The sequence below is a fragment of the Cetorhinus maximus genome, chromosome 20 (genome assembly GCF_964194155.1).
Source record: "Cetorhinus maximus chromosome 20, sCetMax3.hap1.1, whole genome shotgun sequence".
Classification (NCBI taxonomy): Eukaryota; Metazoa; Chordata; class Chondrichthyes; order Lamniformes; family Cetorhinidae; genus Cetorhinus; species Cetorhinus maximus.
In genome coordinates, this window is record NC_135898.1 from 32,120,118 (window position 1) to 32,145,716 (window position 25,599).

The 25,599-nt window shown below is 43.7% G+C and overlaps 1 protein-coding gene across 1 annotated transcript in view; it reads left to right on the forward strand.

Annotated features, from left to right (window-relative positions):
• Positions 1 to 25,599, forward strand: part of LOC144695011 (catenin alpha-3-like) — a 1,693,436-nt gene that overhangs the window by 307,373 nt on the left and 1,360,464 nt on the right. Inside the window, exon 7 of the mRNA XM_078565866.1 lies at positions 16,466 to 16,669. Coding sequence (XP_078421992.1) covers positions 16,466 to 16,669 — 204 coding nt within the window. The remainder of the gene's footprint in view (positions 1 to 16,465; positions 16,670 to 25,599) is intronic.

A 25,599-nucleotide genomic window follows, 5' to 3' on the forward strand; every position in this document is an offset into this window, starting at 1 on the left:
TTTTCTATTCTTCCTGCAAAAGTGGACAAGTTCACATTTTCCCACACTATACTCCATCTGCGAAATTTTTGCCCCCTCACTTAGCCTGTCTATATCCCTTTGCAGACTCTCGATCTCTTTTTGACAACTTGCTTTCCTACCTATCTTGGTGCCATCGGCAAATTTACCTACCATACATTTGGCCCCTTCATCCAAATCATTGATATGGATTGTAAACAGTTGAGACCCCAACAGTTTGCTCATCTGAAAAAGACCCACTTATCTCTACTCTTTGCTTCCTGTTAGCTAACCAATCTTTTATCCTTGCTAATATGTTACTCCCTACACCATGTAATCTTATCTTGTGTAGTAACCTTCGATGTGGCATCTTATATGACCTCATCTCTCCTATCAAAATGCACCACCTCACATATAGCTATTTTGAAATTAATTTGCCAATTATAAATGCATTGTGGAAGTTTATTAATGCCGTCTTGTATTTTGTTACATTTTTCCTCTGTATAAACTACACCAAAATTTGGTGTGGTCTGTAATTTTGGAATTGTAATTCTTAATTCCGAATATAAATCATTAATGTAAATTGTGAACTGCAGTGATCAGAGCACCAATTCTTATGGAACACCATTTCCAACCTTTTCCCAGTCTGAGTCGCTACTCTTAACTCCTACTCTCTTGTTTTTTTGCGTTGTTTTCTATCCATCCTGTTACCTGTCTCCCGACTCCACACTTAGCACCTTATTGAGAGAGCACCTTTCAGCCCACTGCAGCAGGTTATGCGCTTTGGAGCTCAATATGATGCTGTAGCTGCTGTTTTGAGGCAAAGAAAAAACTGTTTGACCAAACAGAACGTAAATTAAGGGAACCAAGTAGGAGAGAAAATTTGAACCTATTTCTAAAGCATTGTTTTGCACAAAGTGCTGTGAGTTCTTTTCAGTGTGATGGAAGTACTCATGATGGTGTCGGCTCATGAGTTTATATTTGAAGCCTTGGAAAATCTCTCCAAAAACGCCAAATATAAAAGTGAACCAATGGCGTGGGTGGCTATTTTGAAATGTCATCAGCATCTGATGCAAAGAGTGGCTGTGCCTTAAACTCCCATCTTTGCAACACAACCTGTATTGCCTGCTTGATGCCTTATGTCCATTTTTAAGGTGCTGGCAAGTAAAACAAGCATTTGTGAGGAGAAAATTTGACGCGGGCGTGGAAGGGACTCTCAATGCAGGACGCCCAAAGAGCAAACCCTGTTGGGGTTTCTTGTGAGCTTCCAGGGGATGTCCCTTGTTGGAAGGCATGTAGTGATTGATCGGGGGACCTGGCATTGGGATGGGGGGACCTGCTGAGAGCCACTCCCTGCCCCTGCTGCTGACCATCCACTCCTGTGACCCATACCCCAGGATCGCCCTTCCACCATCACTCACTTGTGCCTGGGCCCATTGGTAATCCTGGGCCTTGGGCGGGTTGCACTACCAGCAGCAGCCATGAGTTCTCTGGCAGCAGTACTGAGCAATGAATAGCTGCCAGCTTCTGATTGGCCTGCGCTCCTTCTTTGTGGAGATGGCCCACCATTGCCCAGTTAAGTGCCTTAATATGGCAGGCCTTCTCCAACTGGTGGGCTTGACCCCTGTTGTCTACATTAAATACTGCCCAATGTCCTTTTATCAGAACTGGAACAAGTTAGACACTTAACACCTGTTAAAGTTAATACAGAGGCAGGGAAATAAAGGGGCTTTTTTTTCTTTCATGGGATGTGGGCATTGCTGACAAGGCCAGTATTTGTTGCCCATCCCTAATTGCCCTTGAAATGAATGGTTTGCTAGGCTATTTCAGAGGGCAGTTAAGAGTCAGTCACATTGCTGTGGGTCTGAAGTCACATGTAGGCCAGACCAGGTAAGGACAGCAGATTTCCTTCTCTAAAGGACATTAGTGAACTAGATGATTTTTATAACAAGTAATGATAGTTGCCATGGCCACCATTACTCAGACTGGCTTTCAATTATAGATTTATTAATTGAATTTAAATTCTACCAGTTGGCATGGTGGGATTTGAACCTATACCCCGCAGAGCATTAGCCTAGGCTTCTGGGTCACTAGTCCAGTTATATTATCACTATACCACCATCTCCCCTAAGGTGGTAGGGGGAGTGGGTGTGGTGTATAGGAAAGAAAAAATGGAATGGTTTGTGATAGCAGGAGATATTAAGTAACAAAAAAGGTTGAATGGTGCAAGACAAAAGGAAGTGGTACAGAAGCAAAAGCTGGATCCAGTAGGAGCGTAAATGGTTGCAGCAGAATGGCAGTGGGGGAGGGAATCATGGAAACTCTGGCAAAGAGAACAAGGATCATGTGGCCTGGGAATGTGATGGAGGAAGATAGGTAGGCCATAGATCCACTCAGTTGGCCTGAAATCACTCTATCAGATCAGTTGATGGAAGTTCTCCAGACTGTATAATCTAAAGCATTCAGCCATTGAATGCAATGAATTGGAGTCTTGGTCTTAATTCCCTTCTGCTCAATACCAGCCTGTTGCAGTTGTTCACCTCTGTGTGCATTGTCCTAAATCTATCCTTCACAGAGCTGAACCCTGACTCTCTCAAACTACTGCTCAAGCTTTTGTTCCTCTACCCTCTTAGGTACCATCAACATCCTCTACAATGGCCCCTCATGTTTTGAGAATGAAGAAGCCTAGCTTACCAAATCATTTCTCAATTCGAAGATTATATTTTCCTTGAGTTGCAATCTACTGAAAGCATAAGTTATCTGGCATTATTTATTGAAAAGACCAGTGCCTGGCTGCCTTTTGTATTGCTGCCTTGAAACCTGAAGGGCCTGGAAATAAATTTGAGCAGTTAACACTCTACTGGGACTTACAATTCATTAAATGTGCTTTAAAGAGGCTTCAGAGAGCTCAACCAACAAGTACAGGATTTGCAGTCCCTGCCATTGCTAACCCAGAGCTGCGTTCTGGGTGAAGTGAGAAATATATTTCCTGGCCAGCTGTCAAATCTGACATATCACAAATCATCTCATATTCTAGCTGTGCCATAATTAAACCAAAAAGTATTACATGCCAGGTAGAAGTGAAAAAAAGCCTTATTAAGGGAGCTCATATTTGGAATCTTGCCATTGATATTAAGAACTACCTGACAGTTAATCTAAGGTAAGTATGAGCTGCGTGTGACAGTTGTTACAATTATGAGGTTTATAAGGTTGATATATTTTATGACAGTGTCTTTAATTTGAGATAAAATGGTCACGTGACCTGTTCAGAAGTCTGCTTGGCAACAGGCCTGGTCCAGTTGAAGATCAAAGCGAGGCCCAGATTGTTTCTTCTGGGCAGATGGTGTAAGGTGCCCATGGTTGGAGACCATAGCAGCAGTCTCTGAGTTCACATTGGGTAGACCCTGAGCCTCCCAAAGTCCTAGAAAGGTGTTGAAAGTGTTGGGTTGTAAACAGTTGTGTTGTTAACTGTCCATTTATTTCTAAGGTGAAATAAAGTTGGGGACAAGAATAGCTAATCAGCACTTCTACCTGGATGTAAGGCTAAGCTGTTTCACGTTGCCATGGGGAAAAGCACAGAGGAAGCCATTTTTAAGATCAGGTTACAGGCTTCCCTAAACATCAGTGAATATTAGATAAGTAGCAGTTTTGTGCCATTAGCAGAGTGCAGAAGCTGCTTGGCTTTGTGAGCTATCACAGGTGGGTGTGTAGGGAGACAGCATCTAGTCAAAGAATTGCACCCCACTGCTACCTAAGGTTTCTGGGAGATTTGTCCTGCATGGCCAAGGGGCAGAAGAATCATTAGTACAGGCTTTACTGCCGGTGATAGATGTAGGAAACTCTCAAAAAACTGAAGAAAGTGCCTGGAGACGGTCACTCAAAATTACTAACCAGCAAAACAAGGATGCAGGAACCCATTGGAAGCTGGGAGCAATTGTGGACTCTGTGCTAAAAGGGCTCTGATTCCATGGGGTGTGATGGGTGATAGGCTTAAAAGGGAAACATTCCTCTCTGTAGTTTAAAGTGTAAGTTGCCTACAAAAAGAAAATAGTGTTTAGTCAATGGTGCTTTTAGTCTTTTGTTACAGTACAAGTTTTAAAGCATGAACTATTCTTTCATTCTTTCAGCTATCAACTGGAAGTTTGAATCTCTTCTTAAAAGTTATCGGTCTCTATGGAGATCGTAACACAATGTTTCATATCATTGGTAGCCCACAGCTTGCTGCTGTACTAAAATGAGGGTCATCAATGTAAATTCTGGAATTTCTGTCTCTATATTTTTCTATTTGTGCTCATGAAGAAAGATTATGTTTGTCTTGCAAAATGAAACTCTCCTTATTTCAGGCATCCAGGGTGAAATCTTGTGAACTTAGCCCCTGTTGGAAGGATCGGACCATTTTCATGCCTGGAACCTGATTAACTAATTTGTACACCTTGCTGTTGTTCTTCCCCAGAACAATGTGATTATTATCTAGTTTCTGAGATCCCTGACCAATCAGGGAGGATGAGTGGGATGACACACCTAAACAAGCAATGAAGGGACGGACCCTGGCAGGTCTCACAATGGCAGCAGTGATTGCAGCTGACAACCCAGTGTGAGAGAGAAAAAGCAGCAGAATGGGTGGAAGGTGTGGAAAGGCTGTCCTTCTTCCCCACCACCCCCCCCCACCCCCAAAATCCCCGACGGTTCTCAGACCCATCCCTGGAGGTGATGCACTGAGGGTGCCGACTGATGCCCTTATGTCTGAGGGTGGGACAAGAGGACGCCATCCAGGCTCACCAAGCAAATGTGACTGCAAACCGTAAACGCTGTCAGCAGCCAAAGTGCACTACACAGGACCTGGATCCAGTGGCAGAAAAAGTTTAATGACCTGATGAGGTCTGGCAAGGTGAGCCTTCTGCAACTTTCAGCTGGCAGTCACCTACTCTCCTCCCTCGCATTCTCCTGCCCAGCAGTCCTCTGACCCACACACCTTGCTGTCAAACACATTCCTTTCTCTCCAGCCTCCTCCTCAAATCCCCATTTTAATAGACAACACTCTATCCTATTGTGCTCTAACGCCCACTCACTCCAATCAGCCTCCTCAAATGTTTACTCTCTATCCTCAGCAATCAGCTCACTTCTTACACTCCCCATGCTGCCTTTGCAGGAGAAGAGAGCTAACTGCCCTTGAACTGAGTGGCTTGCCAGGCCATTTCAGAGTCAACCGCATTGCTGTGGGCCTGGAGCCACATGTAGGCCAGACCAGGTAAGGATGGCAGATTTCCTTCCCTAAAGGGCATTAGTGAATCAGATGAGTTTTTATAACAAGGTCACCATTACTGAGACAAGAGTTATATCCAGATTTATTAACTGAATTTAAATTCTACCAGCTGTCATTTGAACCCATGTCCCCAGAACATAAGCCTGGGCCTTTGAATTATCTGTCCAGTGACATTACCACTACGCCATCATCTCCACACATGACTCCTGCACCCCCTGCACCAGCACACTTACACACACCCTCAGTGGGTTCAACTTCTCAGATAGAGAAGGATGGTGAAGGAGTACATCACATGTGAGCAAGACAGATGCTGTAGTCGGTGAGAGCTGTGGAGAACAGGAGACCTTCAGCTATGGTCACCTCAGAAGAGATGCTGAGCCTTAGAGGTCATCCATCAAATGGGAACTTGTGGAGCAGCTTCTGCCAGCATTTCCCAAGGCACTGTGCACTCTTGAAGGAGTCCACCTCTAGCATCAGTACCATGATGTTTCAGGCACCTGTGTTGATGAGCACCTCCATTGAAAGTGTGGCCAACCTTATAGAGGATCAGACACATCAGGCCACTGAGTGCATGCTGGCCCACACCAATGGCCTGCATGCTTTGGCTGCCAGCTACATAATATCCATCAAAGCCTCTCTTTGGTGACTGCATGCCACATTGAGAGGCAACCATGTGACCTCCTGCTCTTTTTAGCAGTGGAGCAACTTTTGGTGGGGGCCTCATGGGCTACAAAACCCAGAGGATGTCCGCCACAGGTATCTTGTGTGTCAGAGCAGGGGAAGTGAAGCCAACAGTGCTCTGGGCTTTACTGGCCTCACCTGTTGGAAACCCTTGCAGTGGGGAGCTGGCTGGTGCAGTTGTGGGCTGCAGATTGCGAGATCCTACATAACTTCCAGTGTCGTACTCGCCACCCTATGGGACATGGCTAAGCTTGTAGGCTCCACTAGCTCCCCCAGTCTATGCACTCCAGATGCAAATAAACTGAGGGCTCTGGTCACCTTGGCAGTCACAGACGATGGGTGACCACCTCTTCCTCTTGGGCAGAGGCTGCAGAGGCCTGTGGCCACCTGTCGTGAGAGCCTGAATCTTTGGAGCACTGCTCTTCAGACAGGCCGAGGAATCTGACCCTCGGCCTATAGACCGCCTGCTGAGGGTATCACCTCCTTCAAGGTGCTGCCCCGTGTTCATGCCTTCTGTAGCTGTCAATGGTCATGGAGGAGGCAGCTGCTGCTGGAGTTATTGCCCCTGTCACTGTAGCTGCCAAACTGGAGGAAGTTGCACCTTCTCCTCAGAGAACCAATCAACTACAGAATATGTAGGCCCCATAATACTAGGATGTCTCATTGGCAATAAGCTGGGATTGTCCTCATTGGTAGACAAGACACTCTACAGTCGCTGGACAAAGTTGCTGATCACAAAGATAGCTGCAGCAAATGTTCGTGTCAGCACTCTCCTTTCACTGTAGCTGCCTATAGCCTTTATGCTATTGCTATTAGGTCAGTTTCATTCTATAATGGGTTCCTGCTGTGCACTCGCCTTCTCCAATCTAGTGAGGTGCAGTCACAGTGTGGAGCCCCCACACTGGGGGGAATTTCATGGGGTCCGCAAAACAGGAAAAAGGGTGGCGGGGTAGGTGGGAGCTGAAATTTCGCCTTCCCGATGGCGGGTTCAAATTTCGAGATGAAGTCAGTGGTGTGTTTGTGTGTCTGGGGTGTGTCGGGCCTCACACCATCCCCTTGACAGTTCCCTGCATTTGCAATCCATGAATATTGATTATATTAAAACGTATTGTGATTACATCCTACTTTCATGATAAAGTCAGCGGCACACAAGGATGCCAGGGCAGCCAGTTCACCATTGTTTGAAGGTGGCAGCAACAGTTGGCTCTGTGCAGTTGTGTGTAGGGTCAGTGGTTTTCCTTGTTGAACTCTGTGGCACAAGGGAGGGGAACAGCAGAATGGCAGCTTGCATGAAGGCTGGGGACCAGCCAGGGCTGGGAGGTGGTTGTGGAGTGGGAGTGGGAGTGGGCATTGAGGAGCAGAGAGGGAAGAGCATGGCACACTGGGTGTGGTTGGGGGGATGGGGTGGTGGGGACAGTCAGTCAAGGTAAGAAAATGAGGGGCCTAAAGGGCGGTGTCAGTCCTGTCCACATGTGGGTCCATCTCAGGGTGTTGGCTGGCAGAGTCCTTACAGGGCTTTGCCTTCACCTACAACAATTCAACTACCCCCACTGAGAGTGATACCGGACAATGTCCTTTACAATCCACAGAGTGACCAGTACAACACTGGACACTAATGTGAACATTCAATAAAGAGTGAATCCAAAAACACAACATTGTTTCTTCCACAATAAAGAAATGTCCCTAACTCCCCCGTAACCATCAATCTGGGCCAACCACGAGGTGCGCCAGTACATTTAGCTCCATGACAAAGTTAGTCTCAACAGATAACAATGATGCACATATGAATAAAATGAATCAAAGTAATGTGAATTATTTACAAAGCGAAATTCAAATTTGAAAAATGGCAATGGAATTGGGCAGGAAAGTTACGGCCGTGATGTAGTTTCCCTGTTTGTCCAGGAGGCTTTTTTATAGCTCGCCCATACTGCAGTATTTTCAGCTGATTGTGGGTTTCACCACTGAAAAGCTCCCCCTGCCATGTGATCCCCCATGTTTCCCATGCACTCCACTGGCATTTTAAATGTTAACTGTAATCGCGTAGGAACCAGCCAAAAGCAAGAAGCGGGAGTGGCCTCCACAGTACTGAGCCCACCTTTCAGACCCCTTTCTTACCATGGCCCACTGTCCCCACCATCACTCCCCACCACACCCAGGATGCCAGGCCCATCCCATTTCGCTCCTCCATGCCCCCAGCCTCACCCTCTGTCCTTTCCTAAATCCCTCTTCCACTCCTCCGTTCCCCCCCGACCCTTCTCCACACCCCACCCCCAACCACTGACTCACCCTTGCCGGTCCCCAACCTCCATGCAAGCTGCTGGTCTCCCGCTCCTCTCTCTCTTGTGCCAGAGAATTCAGTAAGGAAAATCACCAAACTTACACACAACTGCTCAAAGCTGACTGGTGTACACCATCTTGAAACAAATGTGAACCGGGTGCCACGAGATTTCCGTGCATCGCTGACTTTATCTCGAATGTAGGACGTAAATTTAAAACCTTTTATGTTAATGAGTATTCATGGCATGTAACCGTAAGACACATAGGAACCTGCTGCAGGCCGGAGTGAGACTTGAGATGCCGCAAACCACGCTGCTGACCCTATACCTGCATCTCAACCCGCTGCTGGGAAATCAAAATTTTGCGTCCTGCCTAATTAAATCACCCTCGTAATGCCACGTTTCCCACTCTTACAGGCTCCATAAAATTCCACCAAATGGACAGAAAGATGTCTCACGCTCTCCGTTCTGTAAGTGGGGGCAACATTAAAAAATGAAGTTGAAGAAAATTGTCCAGTACAGAAGTGCAGGTGAATTAAACCTTGTGATATAAGTGTGGGGCTATTGCTGAATCTAAATAAGAAAAATAGCAGAGCCTTTGATTGACAGCAATGGCACTGAAATATTTCAGCTTAAATGCACCATCTAATCAATTTTGTTTTAAATAATGAAATCCTTTTGAACGGAAATATTACAAACTGACAGTCCTGCATGAATACAAATGGGTTTTCTTTTTGTGATTTTAAAAAATTTAGGTTTGGGAAATGGGATTGATTTCAAATGACAATTAATCCAGAAATAAGCCCAGATCATACTTTGAAAATGCCACGTTTGAATAACTTCCCTGAGCTTTATTCCATTGGCTCACTGCTAATAGCTCTTTGAGGAAGAAACTGGGATAGTGAGGGTGATTCTGTTGCAGATATTTAGCAGCAAGGCTGCTTATCAACATTGACTTTAAATTACCCCTATAAAGGAGCATTAAAAAGATGAGAGGATCCAAAATATTGGTCCTGGCTTGGTTGGACTGTGCTGCCACTGAGCCAGAAGGTTGTGCAATGTCTTTGTTCTTCTTTCTGATTTGGTGATCCCAGTTAAATTTGCCCCCGGAAATGATATGTGAGCATATAGCCCTCAACGCCCAAGGGACGCAGCCACTCAAAGGGAATGCTCACAAAATAAAAGATCAAATATATAGTTCCTTCCAGTGGATCGAAAATGCTCAGGCAAATATTCAGCCCCTGAAAGAAAGAACTTTTCACAGGCCCATTTGCAACCTCACAATACCCCATAGACCTTACAATGAAAGAGTATTTTGAAAGTGTAGTCACTGTGTTGTAATGTAGGAAATGCCAAATTGCACACAACAAGCTCCACAAACTGCATTGAAACAAATAACTAGATAATCTGCTTTAGTGATGTTGGTTGAAGGATAAATATTGAACACACCCCTCACCCCTACCCCCACTCATTAAAATAGTGAGATATTTTACATCCACCTGGGAGGGCACTTGGGGCTCTGTTTTACATCTCATTTGTGCAATAGACTAATCCAACAATGCAAGCCCTCTTCAGTCCTGCCGCTCCAAAAATGCAGCACTTGCTCAGCCCTGCCCCTCTGACAGTGCAGCACCCACTCAGTTCTGTCTCTCTGACAATGCAGCACCCATCAGTCCTGTCCCTCTAACAGTGCAGCACCCACTCAGTTCTGCCCCTCTGACAGTGCAGCACCCACTCAGTTCTGCCCCTCTGACAGTGCAGCACCCATCAGTCCTGTCCCTCTGGCAGTGCAGCACTTTGGGATATCCAGTGATCAGGAAAGGTGCTATATAAATGCAAGCCTTTCTTTGAAAATGCTGTAGAGCGTTGAGAGATATTTTGCTTCCGTTGCACTGTACTCATTGCAAAGTGGAGCTAGTGGCTGAAGAGGGACTTCTTGCATCACACTTACACCTTCAGGATCATCCTTCTAGGGATTCCACTCTGGCAAGAGGATAAGGAGGATGAGGAATAGGAGGAAAGGGTTACCAGAGGGGCAGCTGCAGGAAGATGAAGGAGAAGAGAAACCTAACCCACCCAAGACTTTCTAGGTTCATTGCAGCCATGGGGAGGCAGTGCATTAGGAGGTTTCCCCACAGTTTTACCTCTTCCTGGAACAAGACCTGCAATGCACTCTCCCAGCTGGTCACTGTAACCCTGAACTTCCTCGCCAGGTAACCACAGGTGACATCAGTAACATGCTGTGTTAAGTAGGTGACTGATGCCATGTTTGAGAGAGCAAACACTTTCCTCACTTTCTCCGTGGACAACCAGAAGCAGCAAGATGAAGCTCTGAGGTTTCCACAGATTGCAGTGTACAGGATTGCATTCACATCACCCTGTGTTTCACACAAACACACTGCCTCCAGGAACTATGAAAACCTTTTTTTCATTCATTCATGTGATGTGGGCATTGCTGGCCAGGCCAGCATTTATTGCCCACATTTAAGAGTCAACCACATTGCTGTAGGTCTGGAGTCACATGTAGGCCAGACCAGGTAAGGATGGCAGATTTCCTTCCCTATAAGAAATTAGTGAACCAGGTGGGTTTTTACAACAATCGACAATGGTTTCATGGTTATCATTAGACTTTTAATTACAGATTTTTATTGAATTCAAATTCCACCTTCTGCCATGGTGGGATTCGAACCTAAGACCTCAGAATATTACCCTGGGTTTCTGGATTACTAGTCCAGCGGTAATACTATGAATGTGTAATTGGTGTTACACACTAGCTTGCTGTCATGCAGGCCTGTACTTGATGTTCTAGTAGCTGCCATGAGACATTTATCCTGCAGCAATCTTCCACCCCTCCACTTGTATCCTGTACAGTAAGTGAGAGGCTGGCTGCTTGTGGACAAGGGTTATCACCTCCCCATTTGACTCATGGCTCCCAACAGGAACCCATGCTCAGTTTCCAAACTCGGTTGCAGATGCACAGGTCAACAAGAGCTCTTTTTGAACAGACCATTGAGGGCCTCAAGTAACAATTCTGTTGTAGGGTGGCCGAGTTGTACTATTATTGATAGCGTTGATCAGCAGACACTTCTTGGGTGGAAACTTTAAGTTTATTTACAATCTACTCAGCAGCAACTACACGTGTGCTTTCCACTCCAACTCTAACTCTACACTGACTGTTGAGGTAGCCCGAGCTACTCCCCTATTGGTTACTACAGATCATGATCTTCCTTCACAAGTATTATTCTTAATTGTACATTACACGTTAAATAAAACCATAATTACTACATTCCCCCCCTTTTAACTTGGCTATACATATATTTATAAGTACATATTTTTCAAGACACATAATATTTACACTGGGTAAGGAATGTACAAGTTCAGTCTTTCAAGTGGTTCCCTGGTACGTGTGGAACGTCTCAGCTCCACAACTTCAGATTCTTTGTCAGGAGCCTCCTTTTCCGGAGTTGCCTGAACATCAGGTGCTTCGGCGAGCACTTGCAGTTCTGTATCCTCAACTCTTACAGGAACATCAGACATGTTAGTCCTGGGTTGAGTATCCTCAACAGGAAATGCAGACCCAGTCATGATCACTGCTTTAATCAAATCTTGGTGACTTGTAGTCCAAATATTAAGAAATGATCTGGCCTTCTGCCTCCACATGGTAAGATAGAGGTCCAGTCACCACACTTATTTCACCCAGAAACTACTTTGACGCTTTCCCAGTGTTTTTCATGTATACCGTCTCTCCCATGGTAAATCTCCTCTTGTGCTATGCCAGTTATGTCTAGTTTTCTGGCTTCTCTGACTCCTTTCCACCTTTCCCTCTAAATTCGGCATTATTAAGCTCAATCTCACCCTGAGGTGACTCTTCAACAACAACTCCGCAGGTGTGACATCTGTTGTTGTGTGAGGGGTGCTGTAATGAAAAAGAAAGCGTGCTAGCTTGGTTGCCAATGAATCACCAGTTAGCTTTTCCATGCCTGCCTTGAACGTTTGAACCATCCTTTCAGCCAGTCCATTTGAGGAAGAGTGGCTTTACAAAACTCTCTATTTCACCATCCATCCCAGGCCACCATAGATAGCTGCGTGCTGTGGTCTTCATTCGGGAAATTCCTGGATGGGCATTGTGTAGTTCAATTAAAAGTGGCTCCCTCCCCTTTGAAGGAACAATCACTCGTGCTCTTCACAATAAGATGCCATCCTGGCTGGTTATTTCATGTCTTCTGTTGAAGTACAGTTTCATTTCGTCAGATACGGGCTCCTGTGAGACAGCCATGTAGCACGTGTTCTCATACCTGAGATAGGGCTGGGTCCCGACTTGTCCAGTCTCTGATCTGTTGAGCACATACCAACGAGAAACCTAAGGAATTTAACAGTAAAACTATTTCCTGTGGAACTGGGACGTGCTCATCATTTTCTTGTAAAGGCAAATGACTAAGGACATCGGTGTTTGCGATTTGATTGCCAGGCCTATGTGCGAAAGTGTATTGATATGCTGCTGGAATTAAAGCCCATTGTTGTATTCTCGCTGAGGCTATGGGTGGTATAGCCTTGTCCTCACTAAACAATCCTAGCAATGGTTTGTGGCCTGAAACGATTGTAAACTGACAGCGGTGTACGTACTGGTGAAATTTCTTGACACCAAAGATGATGGACAGGCCTTTTTTTTCTATCTGTGAGTATCCGTTTTCTCCTGTGGTGAACGTTCTTGATACGTATCCTATTGGCCGTTCCGTGCCATCATCCATCCGATGAGATAGCACTGCTCCCACTCTGTAGGGAGATGCGTCACATGTCAGCACCAATTCTTTCTTCTGGTCATAGTTCACTAATAGATTGGACGAGTGCAACAATTGTTTCACCTTTATGAAAGCTTCTTTCTGGGGCACCTCCCAAGACCAACGTTGGTTCTTTTTAAGTAGAGAATGCAGGGATCCAGCACTGTAGATTAATTGGGTAAGAACAGCACATAATAGTTGATCATTCCTAGGAATGATTTGAGCTTTGAGGCGTTCTTTGGGGCGGGTGCCTCTCTTATGGCTCTCACTTTCTCCTCAACCGGGTGGAGGGCCTGTGAATCTACCCGGTGACCTAAATAGATTACCTCCCTCACTAGGAATGTATACCTTTCTTTTTTAAACACACTCCAGCTTGCAAGAAACGTTTTAAGGCTTCTTCTAAATTTGCCAAATGCTCTTTTTCAGTAAATCCTGTCACCAATACATCATCTAAATAAACTACAACCTGGGGCAGTCCCTGCAATAAGCTTTCCATTGTTCTCTGGAAGATGGCACAAGCAGAGGTGACACCAAACGGCAGTCGTGTGTATTGGTGCAACTCTTTGTGGGTACTAATTGTGACAAATTGCCAGGAAGCATTATGCGACTCTAGTTGTTGATAAGCATGACTCATGTCAAGCTTTGTGTACATTGTCCTTCCTGCCATCTTGGCATACAGGTCTTTAATTTTTGGAATAGAGTGCCTGTCTAGCTTTGCTGCTTTATTAACTGTCAGTTTGTAGTCTCCACAAATTCAGACACTTTGGTCGAGTTTAAGAATGGGGACTCTGGGCGCTGCCCATTCTGGCAACTACACAGGTTGTGTAACGCCCAGTTTCACTAATCTGTTCAGCTCAGTGTCGACTTTTCTCGCAGGGCATATGGCAGTGGTCTCACTTTCCTGAAGTGAAGGCTTGCAGCCGGATCCACATGAATCTGCAGGCCCTGGATTTTCCCCAGTTCATCCTTAAAGACTGTGGCGTACTTTCCAAGTGGCTCTAGTAACCCATTTGCTCTCAACTGGAATATTTCAACCCATTCTAACTTAATCTCCTTTAACTAATTTCACCCAAGGAAGCTTGACCCTTCACCTGCTACCACCATCAAGGTAGCTTTGCCGATTGGCTTCCATAATGGACAGTTACTCTGCTTATGCCTCTTACTTTAATGTCTTCACCTGTATATGTTTTTAGTTTGGCGGCTGTTTCTTCTAAGCTTAATTGATGTTCACCATTATTCAAATATCTGAAGGTACGATCCCCAATTACTGTAGTGGAAGCTCCCATGTCCACTTCCATTCTAGCAGGTTTGCCATTTACTTTCACTGTGACAAATATTGGTTCTGTCTTTCCAACTTCCAGATTAAACAGTAAATAAATGTCTGAATTTGTTGTTTCAGGCTCTTCTACATTGTAGATTTCATTGGGTTTCTTCTTCTGTTTACAAGCCTGTTTGAATCTTTCCTTGCACTGACTCATTATATGTCCATTTCTGTGACAATAGTAGCATTTGAATTCTTTAAACTGACAATCGCTAAAAGACTGATTGTTTCCAACTCTATTAAAATTATTCTTCAATTTCTCTGCTAAGTTATTTTTCTTTATTCTTCGGTTAGTGCGGGCTCTTTCCCGCTTCTCAGCAGAGTCTCGCTTTCCTGCACCACTTTCTGTTGAGGTTTCCCACCTGATCTGGAGGACGGCGCCATTTTGCACACCCTGTATTGCTTTTGAATCTCTTGCTGAGATTTCCATGGCCAGTGCTATCTCTAGCACCTTCTTGAAATCCGGACTCACTTTGGACAATAATTTTTCTGAATAGTGTCCTCTTTCACACCACACACTAAACGATCTCTGAGCATCTCGTTCAAAGTCGTACCAGACTCACATTGCTCCATTAACTGCTTAAAATTTGCCATGTAGCTTGTAATTGTCTCACCCGTGGCTTTATTTTGCAAATTAAACCAATGTATCGTGACTGAGGGCTTGGGTTGAAAGTGACCCTTCACGGGGTCCACTAATTCATCAAAATTCTTCAAATCTGGGGCACTGGATGCCATCAAACTTCAAATCAGGCTGTAGGTTTTGCTCCCACAAGTATTCAAGAGGATCGCTCACCTCTTCTCTTCCCCTATAATCTTGTTCACTTGAAAAAATAACCTGAGGCATTCTATGTATTGAGACCAATCATCTGTGGCTGGTTCAAAAGGATCAATTCTCCCAAACTGTAGCATTTTGAGAGGGGATAACTTCTTCAATTTTAATGGAGCTTGCTACTTACAATCACTGGGAGAGGTACAGTGCCGATTTCTCTCTAACTTGATTTCTTCTGTTCAATCCTGTTTTATCTTCATCACCAGTTTGTTGTAGGGTGGCCAAGTTGTGCTATTAACGATAGAGTCGATTGCAGACACTTATTGGGTGGAAACTTTAAGTTTATTTACAATATACACAGCAACAACTACACGTGTGCTTTCCACTCCAACTGTATCTCCACATTGACTGCTGAGGTAGCCAGAGCTACTCCCCTATTGGTAACTACAGATCATGTGATCTTCCTTAACAAGTATTATTTTTAGAGGTAAATTACACACTAAATAAATCATAATTACCACAAATTCCAATGCCAGGACAGTTCTTGGGAATCCTGCAGTGCAGCTCAGAAAGAATGTCTCATATGATAGTGGCTTACAGCGTTCTGTGTAACTGCTCTGAGGGGGGAAGAGACTGAGGAAATACCTGTTTGTGAGTGAGTTCATTTTGAAGACTTGAGCTGACCAATGCTTGTTACTCTGCAGCTATATTCAAAATTTCTTCTAGTCTTTTCCCCCTTGAATAAACTACACCTGGCCAAAGACCAACATAAATTTTCAGGCCAACCTCAATGCAGGGTCATCAGCTCCTAGAGGAATCCTCTCTGCACACAAACCTTTCAAACAACGTTAGGATTCTATTCACTTACACAAGTACCTACACATGTTTTAAGTGTTCTTTTACCGAATCTAATATTTATATGAGGTGCTCTGTCAGTAGCTGTATGGCCAGAGTTATCTAAAACACTTAGAAAACAGGTCGACACATCAGGACAAGGGTAAACCATGGCAGCTGATTGGATGTTAAAGATCCCATGGCTCCATTTTGAAAATATCAGGGTAATTCTTACTTGTATTCTGGACCAGAATTGATCCCTCAACCACCATCACTACAGCAGATTATCTGCTTATTTATCGCATTGCTGTTTGTGGGATCTTGCTGTGTGTAAATTGGCTGCTGTGTTTCCTACATTACAAGAATGACTACACTTCAAAAATACTTCATTGGCTGTAGAGTGCTTTGGGACATCCTAAGAGTGTGAAAGATGCTATATAAATGTAAACTGTTTTTATCTAATGGATGTTACTGAGTTTAATTGGTTATATTAACAGTGATGGGGACATGTAATGGTATTTAACAGAGGTTTCTTGTCCTTTTCAGAGTGCGATCGTGACCAATCCCCTTGCAATCCATGAAGACGACCTGAGGTCTATGCTGGAAGGGAGGCTGGAAGGTATAGTTAGTGAAGCTGCTATAATGGCGGATTCCTCCTGCACACGTGACCTGCATCGTGAGCATATTATAATAGAGTGCAATGCAGTGCGCCAAGCACTTCAGGATCTACTGTCCGAATATATGAGCAACGTGAGTCATCACTTCCTCTTTCGTGTTTTGAAAAAGTCTTCGCTTGTAGGAGTCTCACTTCTTCTATATGTAAACATTTTTTTCAATTAACAATTGAATGGGCATATTGAGCTATGGAATGAAGCTATTTTTCTAAAAAAAAATTAATTAATCATCAGAATGATCAATACTCCTTTACAGTGATTCGACAGTTCCACCAACAGTGAGAGGGTACATAGTCTCCACTGTTTTCTCTAGGACTAATACAAAGCACTCACTTATGACATAAATGTATGATAATGTTGTGCTGACTTTCAGTTATGACATCTTGGTCGGATCAAAACTTCATCTCCAGGGTCTCTGAGCTTTTATCTCCATGGATTACAGAAGTACAGACCCCAGGAGTAGGCCGCAAGGGACTTTCCAACCAGGGCTTTCTAACCATTAGAAGTAAAATGAGAATGTGGGATATCATGGAATGCAGATGTGCAAAATCCAAGCCATGAAGCTTGAATCCCTGTTCCCATTAGTTTACCGACATCTCAAAATACCCCAGTGTTCTGGTTTGGCATTTATCCACCATTTAGCACCAAGAACACCATTTCTGAATCCCTGCCTCTCAAAGTTCACACAGAACAAATAAGAATTGTAAGTGTAAGTATTACTGAGTTGCCTGGGCTTTCTGAGCCTTATTGCCAGAGCTTTGGAGGAGGGGGGAGGGGGTACATGTAGCCCCAAAGTGTGGATCCCTGCCTGGCATGAAAGGAGATCAGGGCCAAGTTGTTAGCAACCCCCTTGAATGGGCTAGTAGTGCATCAAACCCCAGGTCTCACTGAGATGTGTAAGTGTTCCTACGGGATGCTAAATGTGTGAACCTCTCATGTAGAGTGGTTGATTACATTTGTAACAGCGCTGTCAGTGAGAAGTTACCTCTCTAACTGTTAAACACTTAACCCAGTTGCCATTAAGTGGGATAATTGACACCACAGTCCCTGGCATCCTGGAGTGAAGGCAGATGGCATCATTACCGCAGCTGTGGAGCTTGGGTACAAGCTGTAGTGAGCATCAGCACAATGCAGGCAATAGCGGATGATATGAAAACGATTAAGCTTATTTATCCAACTTCTGGATCATTTATCACCTATCATAATAAGGACTGGGAGTAAGCAGGATGTACTTTTGACACTTTGAGGCTGACAGTAAAAGCATCATTTGGATTTAAGGTTGTCAACCCTTGCTACAGTCTCCAGGAATTAAAGATTAATCTCCAGGACACTGCAATGAGCAAAACCACGGAGAAAATTCATAGGGGAATTAAGAAAATGCGTTTCTGTTTAAATGCAGTCTATTAGTTATCCAGCATGGGAAAATCCTTTTGGACTGAGTCAAGAATCCTCCAATCGGATAACAAAGTGTCTGTCTGCTTTCTGATTGGTGTGGAAGGTGGTGAGCTGTGATGATCCACAGGTCGGGCGACCAATGGCAGGAACATGAATGTGGAGCAACTGGAGGGCAGGAAGTCATGTGATAACACCTCCAGGGGTTTGACCAGGCAGAGTTGGCAACCCTACTCTTTTAAACATAAGAAAGGTTAACATTCTGTCTGCATGTGTATGAGTAAACAAGTACAAGGACATTTTTAACGTGAAATTTTGTGGGTTAAAACCTACTTTGGACATTTATTTGCTCACACGTTCTTACCCAGTATTAAAGCAGTGAGTGTAAGAAATGCCTTTTATTACACTGGGCTTGAACATGTATTGCAGCTTGGGGGGAAAATCACTGCTTCACTTTACATAGGTTTTCTTTTTGAACTGTAAGAAATGTTGTAGCTGCACTTCAGGGCTTTTTTTAAAAGAAGTCTGAAGCTCTAATCTACTCACTCAACATATTGCTGAGACACTATGGGGAATTTTGTGACTGGCAGCTTTAATTGAACGCAATGAGATATGTGTTAGCGTTTTAAATGAGTATGAGGGTAGTGGGTGGGAGGTCGATGTCAGGGGACCCATCCTGAAGCCCCAGGGTCACATACTCCTGACCCTCCCAACCTTGTCAACCCAATTCTCAGAGCCCAAACAACTCAGCCCTGTCTCAGCTTGGATTTCTTATTCACCGGTATGTCCTGTATGAACTTTGTGGCCCTGGAGGTTTGAAAGGAGCTGAAGCAAGTGTTGTCACCATGCAAATCACTGAGATCTGTTCATAACAGCAACTCAAGATAGATGGAAATTAATTGGAACCTGTAACTGAAGTCACACCTGCAGGTGCCAGGGACCCTTGACAACCCATAAAGACAGGAGGCTCAGCTTTCCCTGGGTTAAGTAACGAAAAGTTGACAGTTGGAAATGAAAAAGTGACTGGTATTAGTTTACTCCTATGGAATCAGAGGTGAATGTGCATAGATTCTGTTTCATATTGAAACATGGAGCTAATGTCAATCAGCAATGAAATTATGATGCAACAGTGATTTGAACATTTTAGTTCACCTTGTCATATATCTATCACAGAGAACAATTCTCAATCTCACCATAAGGTTACAGTATAACTGCATTTATGCTCATTAAACTGAATGTTGCGATGGGCAATTGCTGAACAATATACAGTTGCATGCTGCACATACATATCCTGAAGGTAATGTAATCTGGTCTTATCATAATTCATAACACTGTGATCAGGCATCTTTTGTGCATGTCTTTTTTACTTCTAGCCCTGTGGAATGAAATCCATGTACAGTCTGAAAATTTGTCATCCATTCATTTTTGAACACCTGACTTGTCAAGAAAGCAAGATTAAAATGATAGGCTGGACTTTGCTGGAGTGGGACATCTCACAGTGTTCCTGGTTACTCAGATGCTTTCCTGAATCTTTCAGCTTGATTTTATTTTTGCCCCTTAAAAAGTTGCTGGAAGTGCAACCTGGTAACAGTGCTACGAGGACAAAGGGGTATCTGGGACCTTAGTGAACAACGTGACTAACAGAGAAGGAAATAGGTTAAATCACAGTCAGATCATGTACATAAAGAGAAATAGAAAGGGAAAGAAAGGCTGGATTGGGAGAGAGAGAAAAAATAATTCTCCAATAACAATAGACTACATGCAGGAATGAGATTGAACATTTTAAATTGTTTCCTTTTTGGGCCAGAAAGGTTGATTGGTATTACAGAAACGATTATCACAAAGTTAAACAGGTACTTATGCTCTTAACTACCAGACTTAATAACCAGCAGTGAGTCTTATGGACATTGAATATGCAATTCCGGCAAGTTCTTTAAAAATAATGGGGAGGCTAAGGGCAGGATACTGTTCACGTGAAGCAGCAATGGAACAGTGTAAATTAACCAGCAAGTTCTGGAATTCGCAATGCCTGGCATATCTCTTAATCAATGTTCTCTCAGATTTCTATTTGCTATGGATAACCTGCTTCTTGGCACTGTGCACTCCTTTATCAAGGGTGCGATCTTGCACTAAACTCAGGCAAAACCAAAGACCCCATTTGAGCTACCTCTTTACCACCTGAAGTATCTGATGGAAATTGCCCCCAATCTAAGAATTCTAGGATGAATGCAAAAGACAAAATCAACTTCAGGATATATCTGGAGCTTTTTATCTCGATCACATTTGGCTCAATCTCCCTGGAAAAAAAATGGTGTGTTAATGTGTAAATTGGCCAGATTTCAAACAGGCATTTCTTATTGGCACAGCATACTTTTAGTGCCTGTTTTCACCCTTTGGGCAAAGCAACCCTTTTTGCCTTTTATGAAATTTCCCACTGCATTATCCCATGCTAACTCTGAGCTCTCAGACTTCTTGAGCTTATTGGCTACAGTTACTGTTCTCCTAGTAAGTCGAATGTGGGGCGACACAGATACCTGATTATTTTAAACAGAGCATGGACAGGTAATGTCTCATGACGTATGGTTTGAAATGTGGGATTTCACTCCAAGGGGCAGAGACTGTTACCCAACACTCTCTCGTGACTCCCTTAGTGGAATATGCCCCCTTAATTTCATATCATTGTCAATTAATGTTGTGGGTAAGGCCTCGTCGTTTAGGCGAAATGAAGCCAATTATTGCTTACACCTGCATTCTGTTAAAACAGTACAGAAAAAATCCCTTGTAAATAGAGTTTATGTAAAATGCATATTTTGGTAATGTTTGCCTCGAAGATAAAGATTAAGCATTGGCTCCTGTCAGTAATGAACCTTGTAGGTGAATGGTACTGCTAAAACAGATGTCTCCCTGACCTTGGTCTAACATGGTATCAGTCTTTCATCAAGTCCATTTTTATCGGCAGTGACTGTTTTTCCAGCTTGTTGATCTGTTGTAGATTGATTTGATTGCTCAGTGACCTTTCTACTTCTGTAGGATTCCAGCTTGTGTACATCTCAATAAATTTCCACAATTTACCTAGAAGTAAGGCAACAATTGAAGAAAGAGGAATTCATGAAATGGAAAGCAGATGTGTAGTTGTGGAATTTGGACCTTTACTTGACTACCCTTCTTTAGCTCTCCCCTGATAAAAAGGGAAAAAAATCAAATAGGAGAGTAAACTAACCAGAAATATAAAAACAGATTGTAAGGCCTTTTTTATAAGTACTTAAAAAGGAAACGAGTAGCTAAAGTAAACATTGGTCCCTTAGAAGCAGAAGGAGAAGTAATTATCATATGGAAGGAGGACATGATGGAGGCACTGAACAGATATTTAGTGTCTATTTTCCCTTGCCTAACAGGTGAATTTCTCAGGTGAACTTTGAAATTGGAACAGGTTAAGTACTTTGGCTGCTTGAAGAGTAGCTAGTTTCAGAGTCTGGTACTCACTTTGGCTGATGACTGATGTTTCTGATGATCTGCTGGGCCCTGGGGTAATAACGGTGCAGTCCCTGAAACCAGTTTTGATCACATGATCACTGAGTTAACACTTCTGAGGCCCACCTAATCTAGTTTGCATGGGGGTGGCAATCATGATACAACGGGAAGTTGATAGTGCCATTGAGTTTCAATCTTCCCTATTGTCCAGTATGAAACATGGACGCAGGCAGTCTGGAAATGCCATAGTCTGTAGGTGTTGACCCATCCTTAAACTATGAAATGTGTAAATTCCAAAAATGCTGTGAGTAATCCTCACCTATGTCCATATTTAATTAGGTATTCGTCGCAGATCTGATACTGTCTGTAGTTCAAATGACAAAAGTCACATGATATGCAGCAGCCACCTTAACAGCCTGTTTGAGTCCAAATTTTAAAATATTGGCTGAAAGTCCACAATACGACATGCCTGTACTGGGCATGACAAGGAGCAACTATATTGAAGAAAAGAAGGGTCACACGAAGGTCGAGCTTAGAGGAATGTGTGTGCTGCCACACTGAGTGTCTACAAATTCTTTTAGATTTGAAAAGAAAACTCAAATCATCTTCTTACCTATGAAATCTTCCAGATTTACGAATCTAAGTCCAAGTTGCACAGCCAAGTCACAGCACTACGTGTTATCAGGTGGATTGCCTTGAATCCTGCAGAATTTTTTTGTCGGCTACATCAACTCATGAACAGTGAACACTCTGATCTAAGTGACCACAGTCACACACTGGGAAACTCTGTTTGTGGAGAAAGTGTGATGTCCTTGTATGGAGACCCCAGATCCCGTTGAGTGTAGACTACTGTTTTCAGGGGAGGTCACTCACCATATCTTTGTTGGCGATATTGGTGTCAGTTCAGAGGTTGCGCCATTTGTCAATTTTGTCGAACCCTGCACTCTCAAAGCATTTACAGAGTTCCAGGAAGGCTTGTGTGATTTAAGTCATATAGTCAATAAGTTCTGAAGGTCTTCATGGATTGGGAGTTCTGGATTGGCTTCAATGTGATTGAACTCTTTCAGCATTTTGCCTTCCAGCGCATATCAGGAGGTGGAATATTAGACAGGACTGGGAGCCATTGTACAATGTTAATTCCAGCGTACCACTGATTATCCACATTGATGTGTTGAGGAGTGTCCAGCGGTTTTCTTTGGCTACTGTCTGCCCACAGCGGTGAGTGATAGAGAATCTAATTACTCCATTCAGAAAAAAGTTAATCAATTCTTTAATTTCAATCTATTGCCTATTTTGTCCACTTACTTTGACTGAGTTCCCACCACCTCTCCCTCCTGATTCAAGGATGCCAGTCCCTTCTCAATTCACTCCTCCATGCCACTAACACCACACTCTGTCCTCCCCTGGATCACTCTTCCACTCCTCCACGCCGTACCCCACTCCACAACCAATTCACCACTAACTCACTCTTGCTGGTCCCGAGCCTCCATGCAAGCTGTCGTTTCCCTTCCCCCTCCCTTGGGCCGTAGAGTTAAACAAGAAAAATCACTGACCTCAGAGACAACTGCACAAAGCCGGCTGGTGAACGCCACATTTAAACAAGCATAATCAAGGTGCCACAAGAATTTTGTGCACCGCCGACTTTATCTTGAATGTAGGATGTAATTGAAAACTGTTTCATGCTCATGAATATTCATGGAGCAAATGTATTAGAAGTATGAACCCACCACAGGCTGGCGTAATGCTCGCCATGCTTCAAACACCCTCCTGACTTTATCCCTGCATCACAACCTACTGTCGGGAAATCGAGATTTCGCACCCTGCCTAATTAAGTCACCATGTTTCCCGCTCTTTTGTCCTCTGTAAAATCCACCCACCACCGCCACCAAGTTAGTTATAATATCGTTCTGCACAGCCAGGTTACTTTTCTAACAGCATTGATGTGGGTTTGCAACCAACGTCCCTTCTTTTTTTTTCAGTTTTGTGTGACCTGTTCATTGTGGTGTGGGTGCTTCAAAATGTTTCAGATGTCCACATGCGTGTGGTATTTTAAAGGGGATGAATTGTGCACTGCTCGCCTGGTAGTTTCCAGGTTGCTGCACAGCCATACACATGTACAGCTTAGAGAGGACATTGCTCTCAACCCACTCAACCTTTGTGAATATTGCCTTTAATGCCGAAATTTAATTTCTTCTTTGGAAGGACTAGGTAGATTATTGATGTAGTGACTAACTTGGTAATGTAAAGCAAATTAATGATCTTAATGTGGAGAGCTGATGTCACAATTAAAGAATCTACAAAGGACACCCATGAAATCGCCATGAATCAGTTCAAAATGCAAAACCAACTTGTAGAAGGTCATTATTGTAATACACACTCCAAATAAAAAATAATCATTTTAAAACGTCCATTTATTGAGAAGAATGTGGATGTGGAGAGATCATCAAAGGTCCAATATATTCCTCTGATACTGCTTTGTATGATTTCAGAATACTTTAGTGTATGACAGTATGATTTGAAAGCTACAGCTGAAATGCAGAACTCTGAAGATTAATGCAAAGGTATTAGCATCCCAGTTTGTCAAGATGAAAGTATTGCTTCAGGAAACCTGACCCATCAATCACTCTTTCCAAAGTTGAGGTGCCTATTAAATTGTACAAACATACTTAACCAAGTACTCTGAAAGGGCCTTCACTTCAACATTAAATTGAAAATGAACACTTGCATATTATTGTTAATATATTTCCAAATCCTTGACATTCACCACCTAGAAGGATAAGGGCAGCAGATACATCATCAACTGCAAATTCCCCTCCAAGTCACACAGCATCCTGACTTGGAACTATATCACTGTTTCTTCATTGTTGCTGGGTCAAAATCTTGGAATTCCCTCTCCAACAGCACTCCGGGTTTATCTACACCACGCAGACAGCAGTGGATCAATAAGGCGACTCACCACCACCTTCTCAAGGGCAAACAGGGATGGGCAATAAATGCTGGCCTTGCAGCAGGATGCCCACATCCTATGAATGAATAAAATATACATTTGGGGTAGGGATTTGCTTGCAAAACTAGGTCAGTGCCAACTGGGCACAGCTAGGGAATGATCCTTGCAATGGTACAAGTAGCTCCTAAAGTCCTGATTATTTTAATATTGCAGCAAGTTACAGATGCCAATTGAGATGAATATTGGGCAATATTCACAGGGCCCTCAACTAGGTTCTGAGGGACAGATAAGGCGATGATGATGATGGGTCTGAACACAGCCTACAGCGGCCCTCAGAAATGCCATACAGGCAGGAGACACACTCCTGCTCATCCTTACTCCATGTTAGGGAAAAGCTTAAATATTTACACAACAAAAGCTGACCTGATACATGGGGCCCTCCAGTGCTCTCTTTAAAGGTCATGGGCCAGGTCACTGTAGAACTGCAAAAATTAACCTGAGTTTGTGGAGGAAAAGCTGCACCTAGCTTTTGACCAATTTCAGGAAGGGGTCCTAAAACAGACGTTCAAACCTTATTAGCATATTCAAAGTGCTGGGAAGCCTATATCTAGAGTGCCTAAACCGATATGGTGTCAGATGTGTTTCCATTGATATTTAGGCAAAAGTTTCCACCCAGAAAATGAGAGCGACAAAGTCCAATTTTATCTCATTTGTCTCTAAAAGTGAGGTTACTCTGACCACCTTTGATTCTGTAAATTCTTTGATTCTCAACATGTTTTGGAGTGAACAGGTTGATTAAATATTGGGCTAACTTTACCAGCAGGTGTTGGAACGCCAATATTGGGCCATCTGGAGGTCCCGAGCCTGCCCATGTTGTCAGTGTGCCACCATTGGCACAATCCTCTGGGAAACAGCATCCTAATTGGTCTTCTGCCTGTTGTCGTCCCTTTAAGGATGGAGGGCGGGTTCCCAAGACTGGAAGACCAATCCGGAGGCTAGCTGTGGTCAGGCTCGCAGACCCACCATCAGACATGGGTGCTACTGAGATGGGTAGGTGAGCATGAGGGCACCTCAACATACCTGCCTAAAAATGATCAAATATCGAGTCCCAAAGCTGGTAGAGCCATCGAGGTGGAGGCAAACATTTTCACAGGATTAGCGGTGAATGGTTGCTACCTTTTATCTCCATGGCCCGG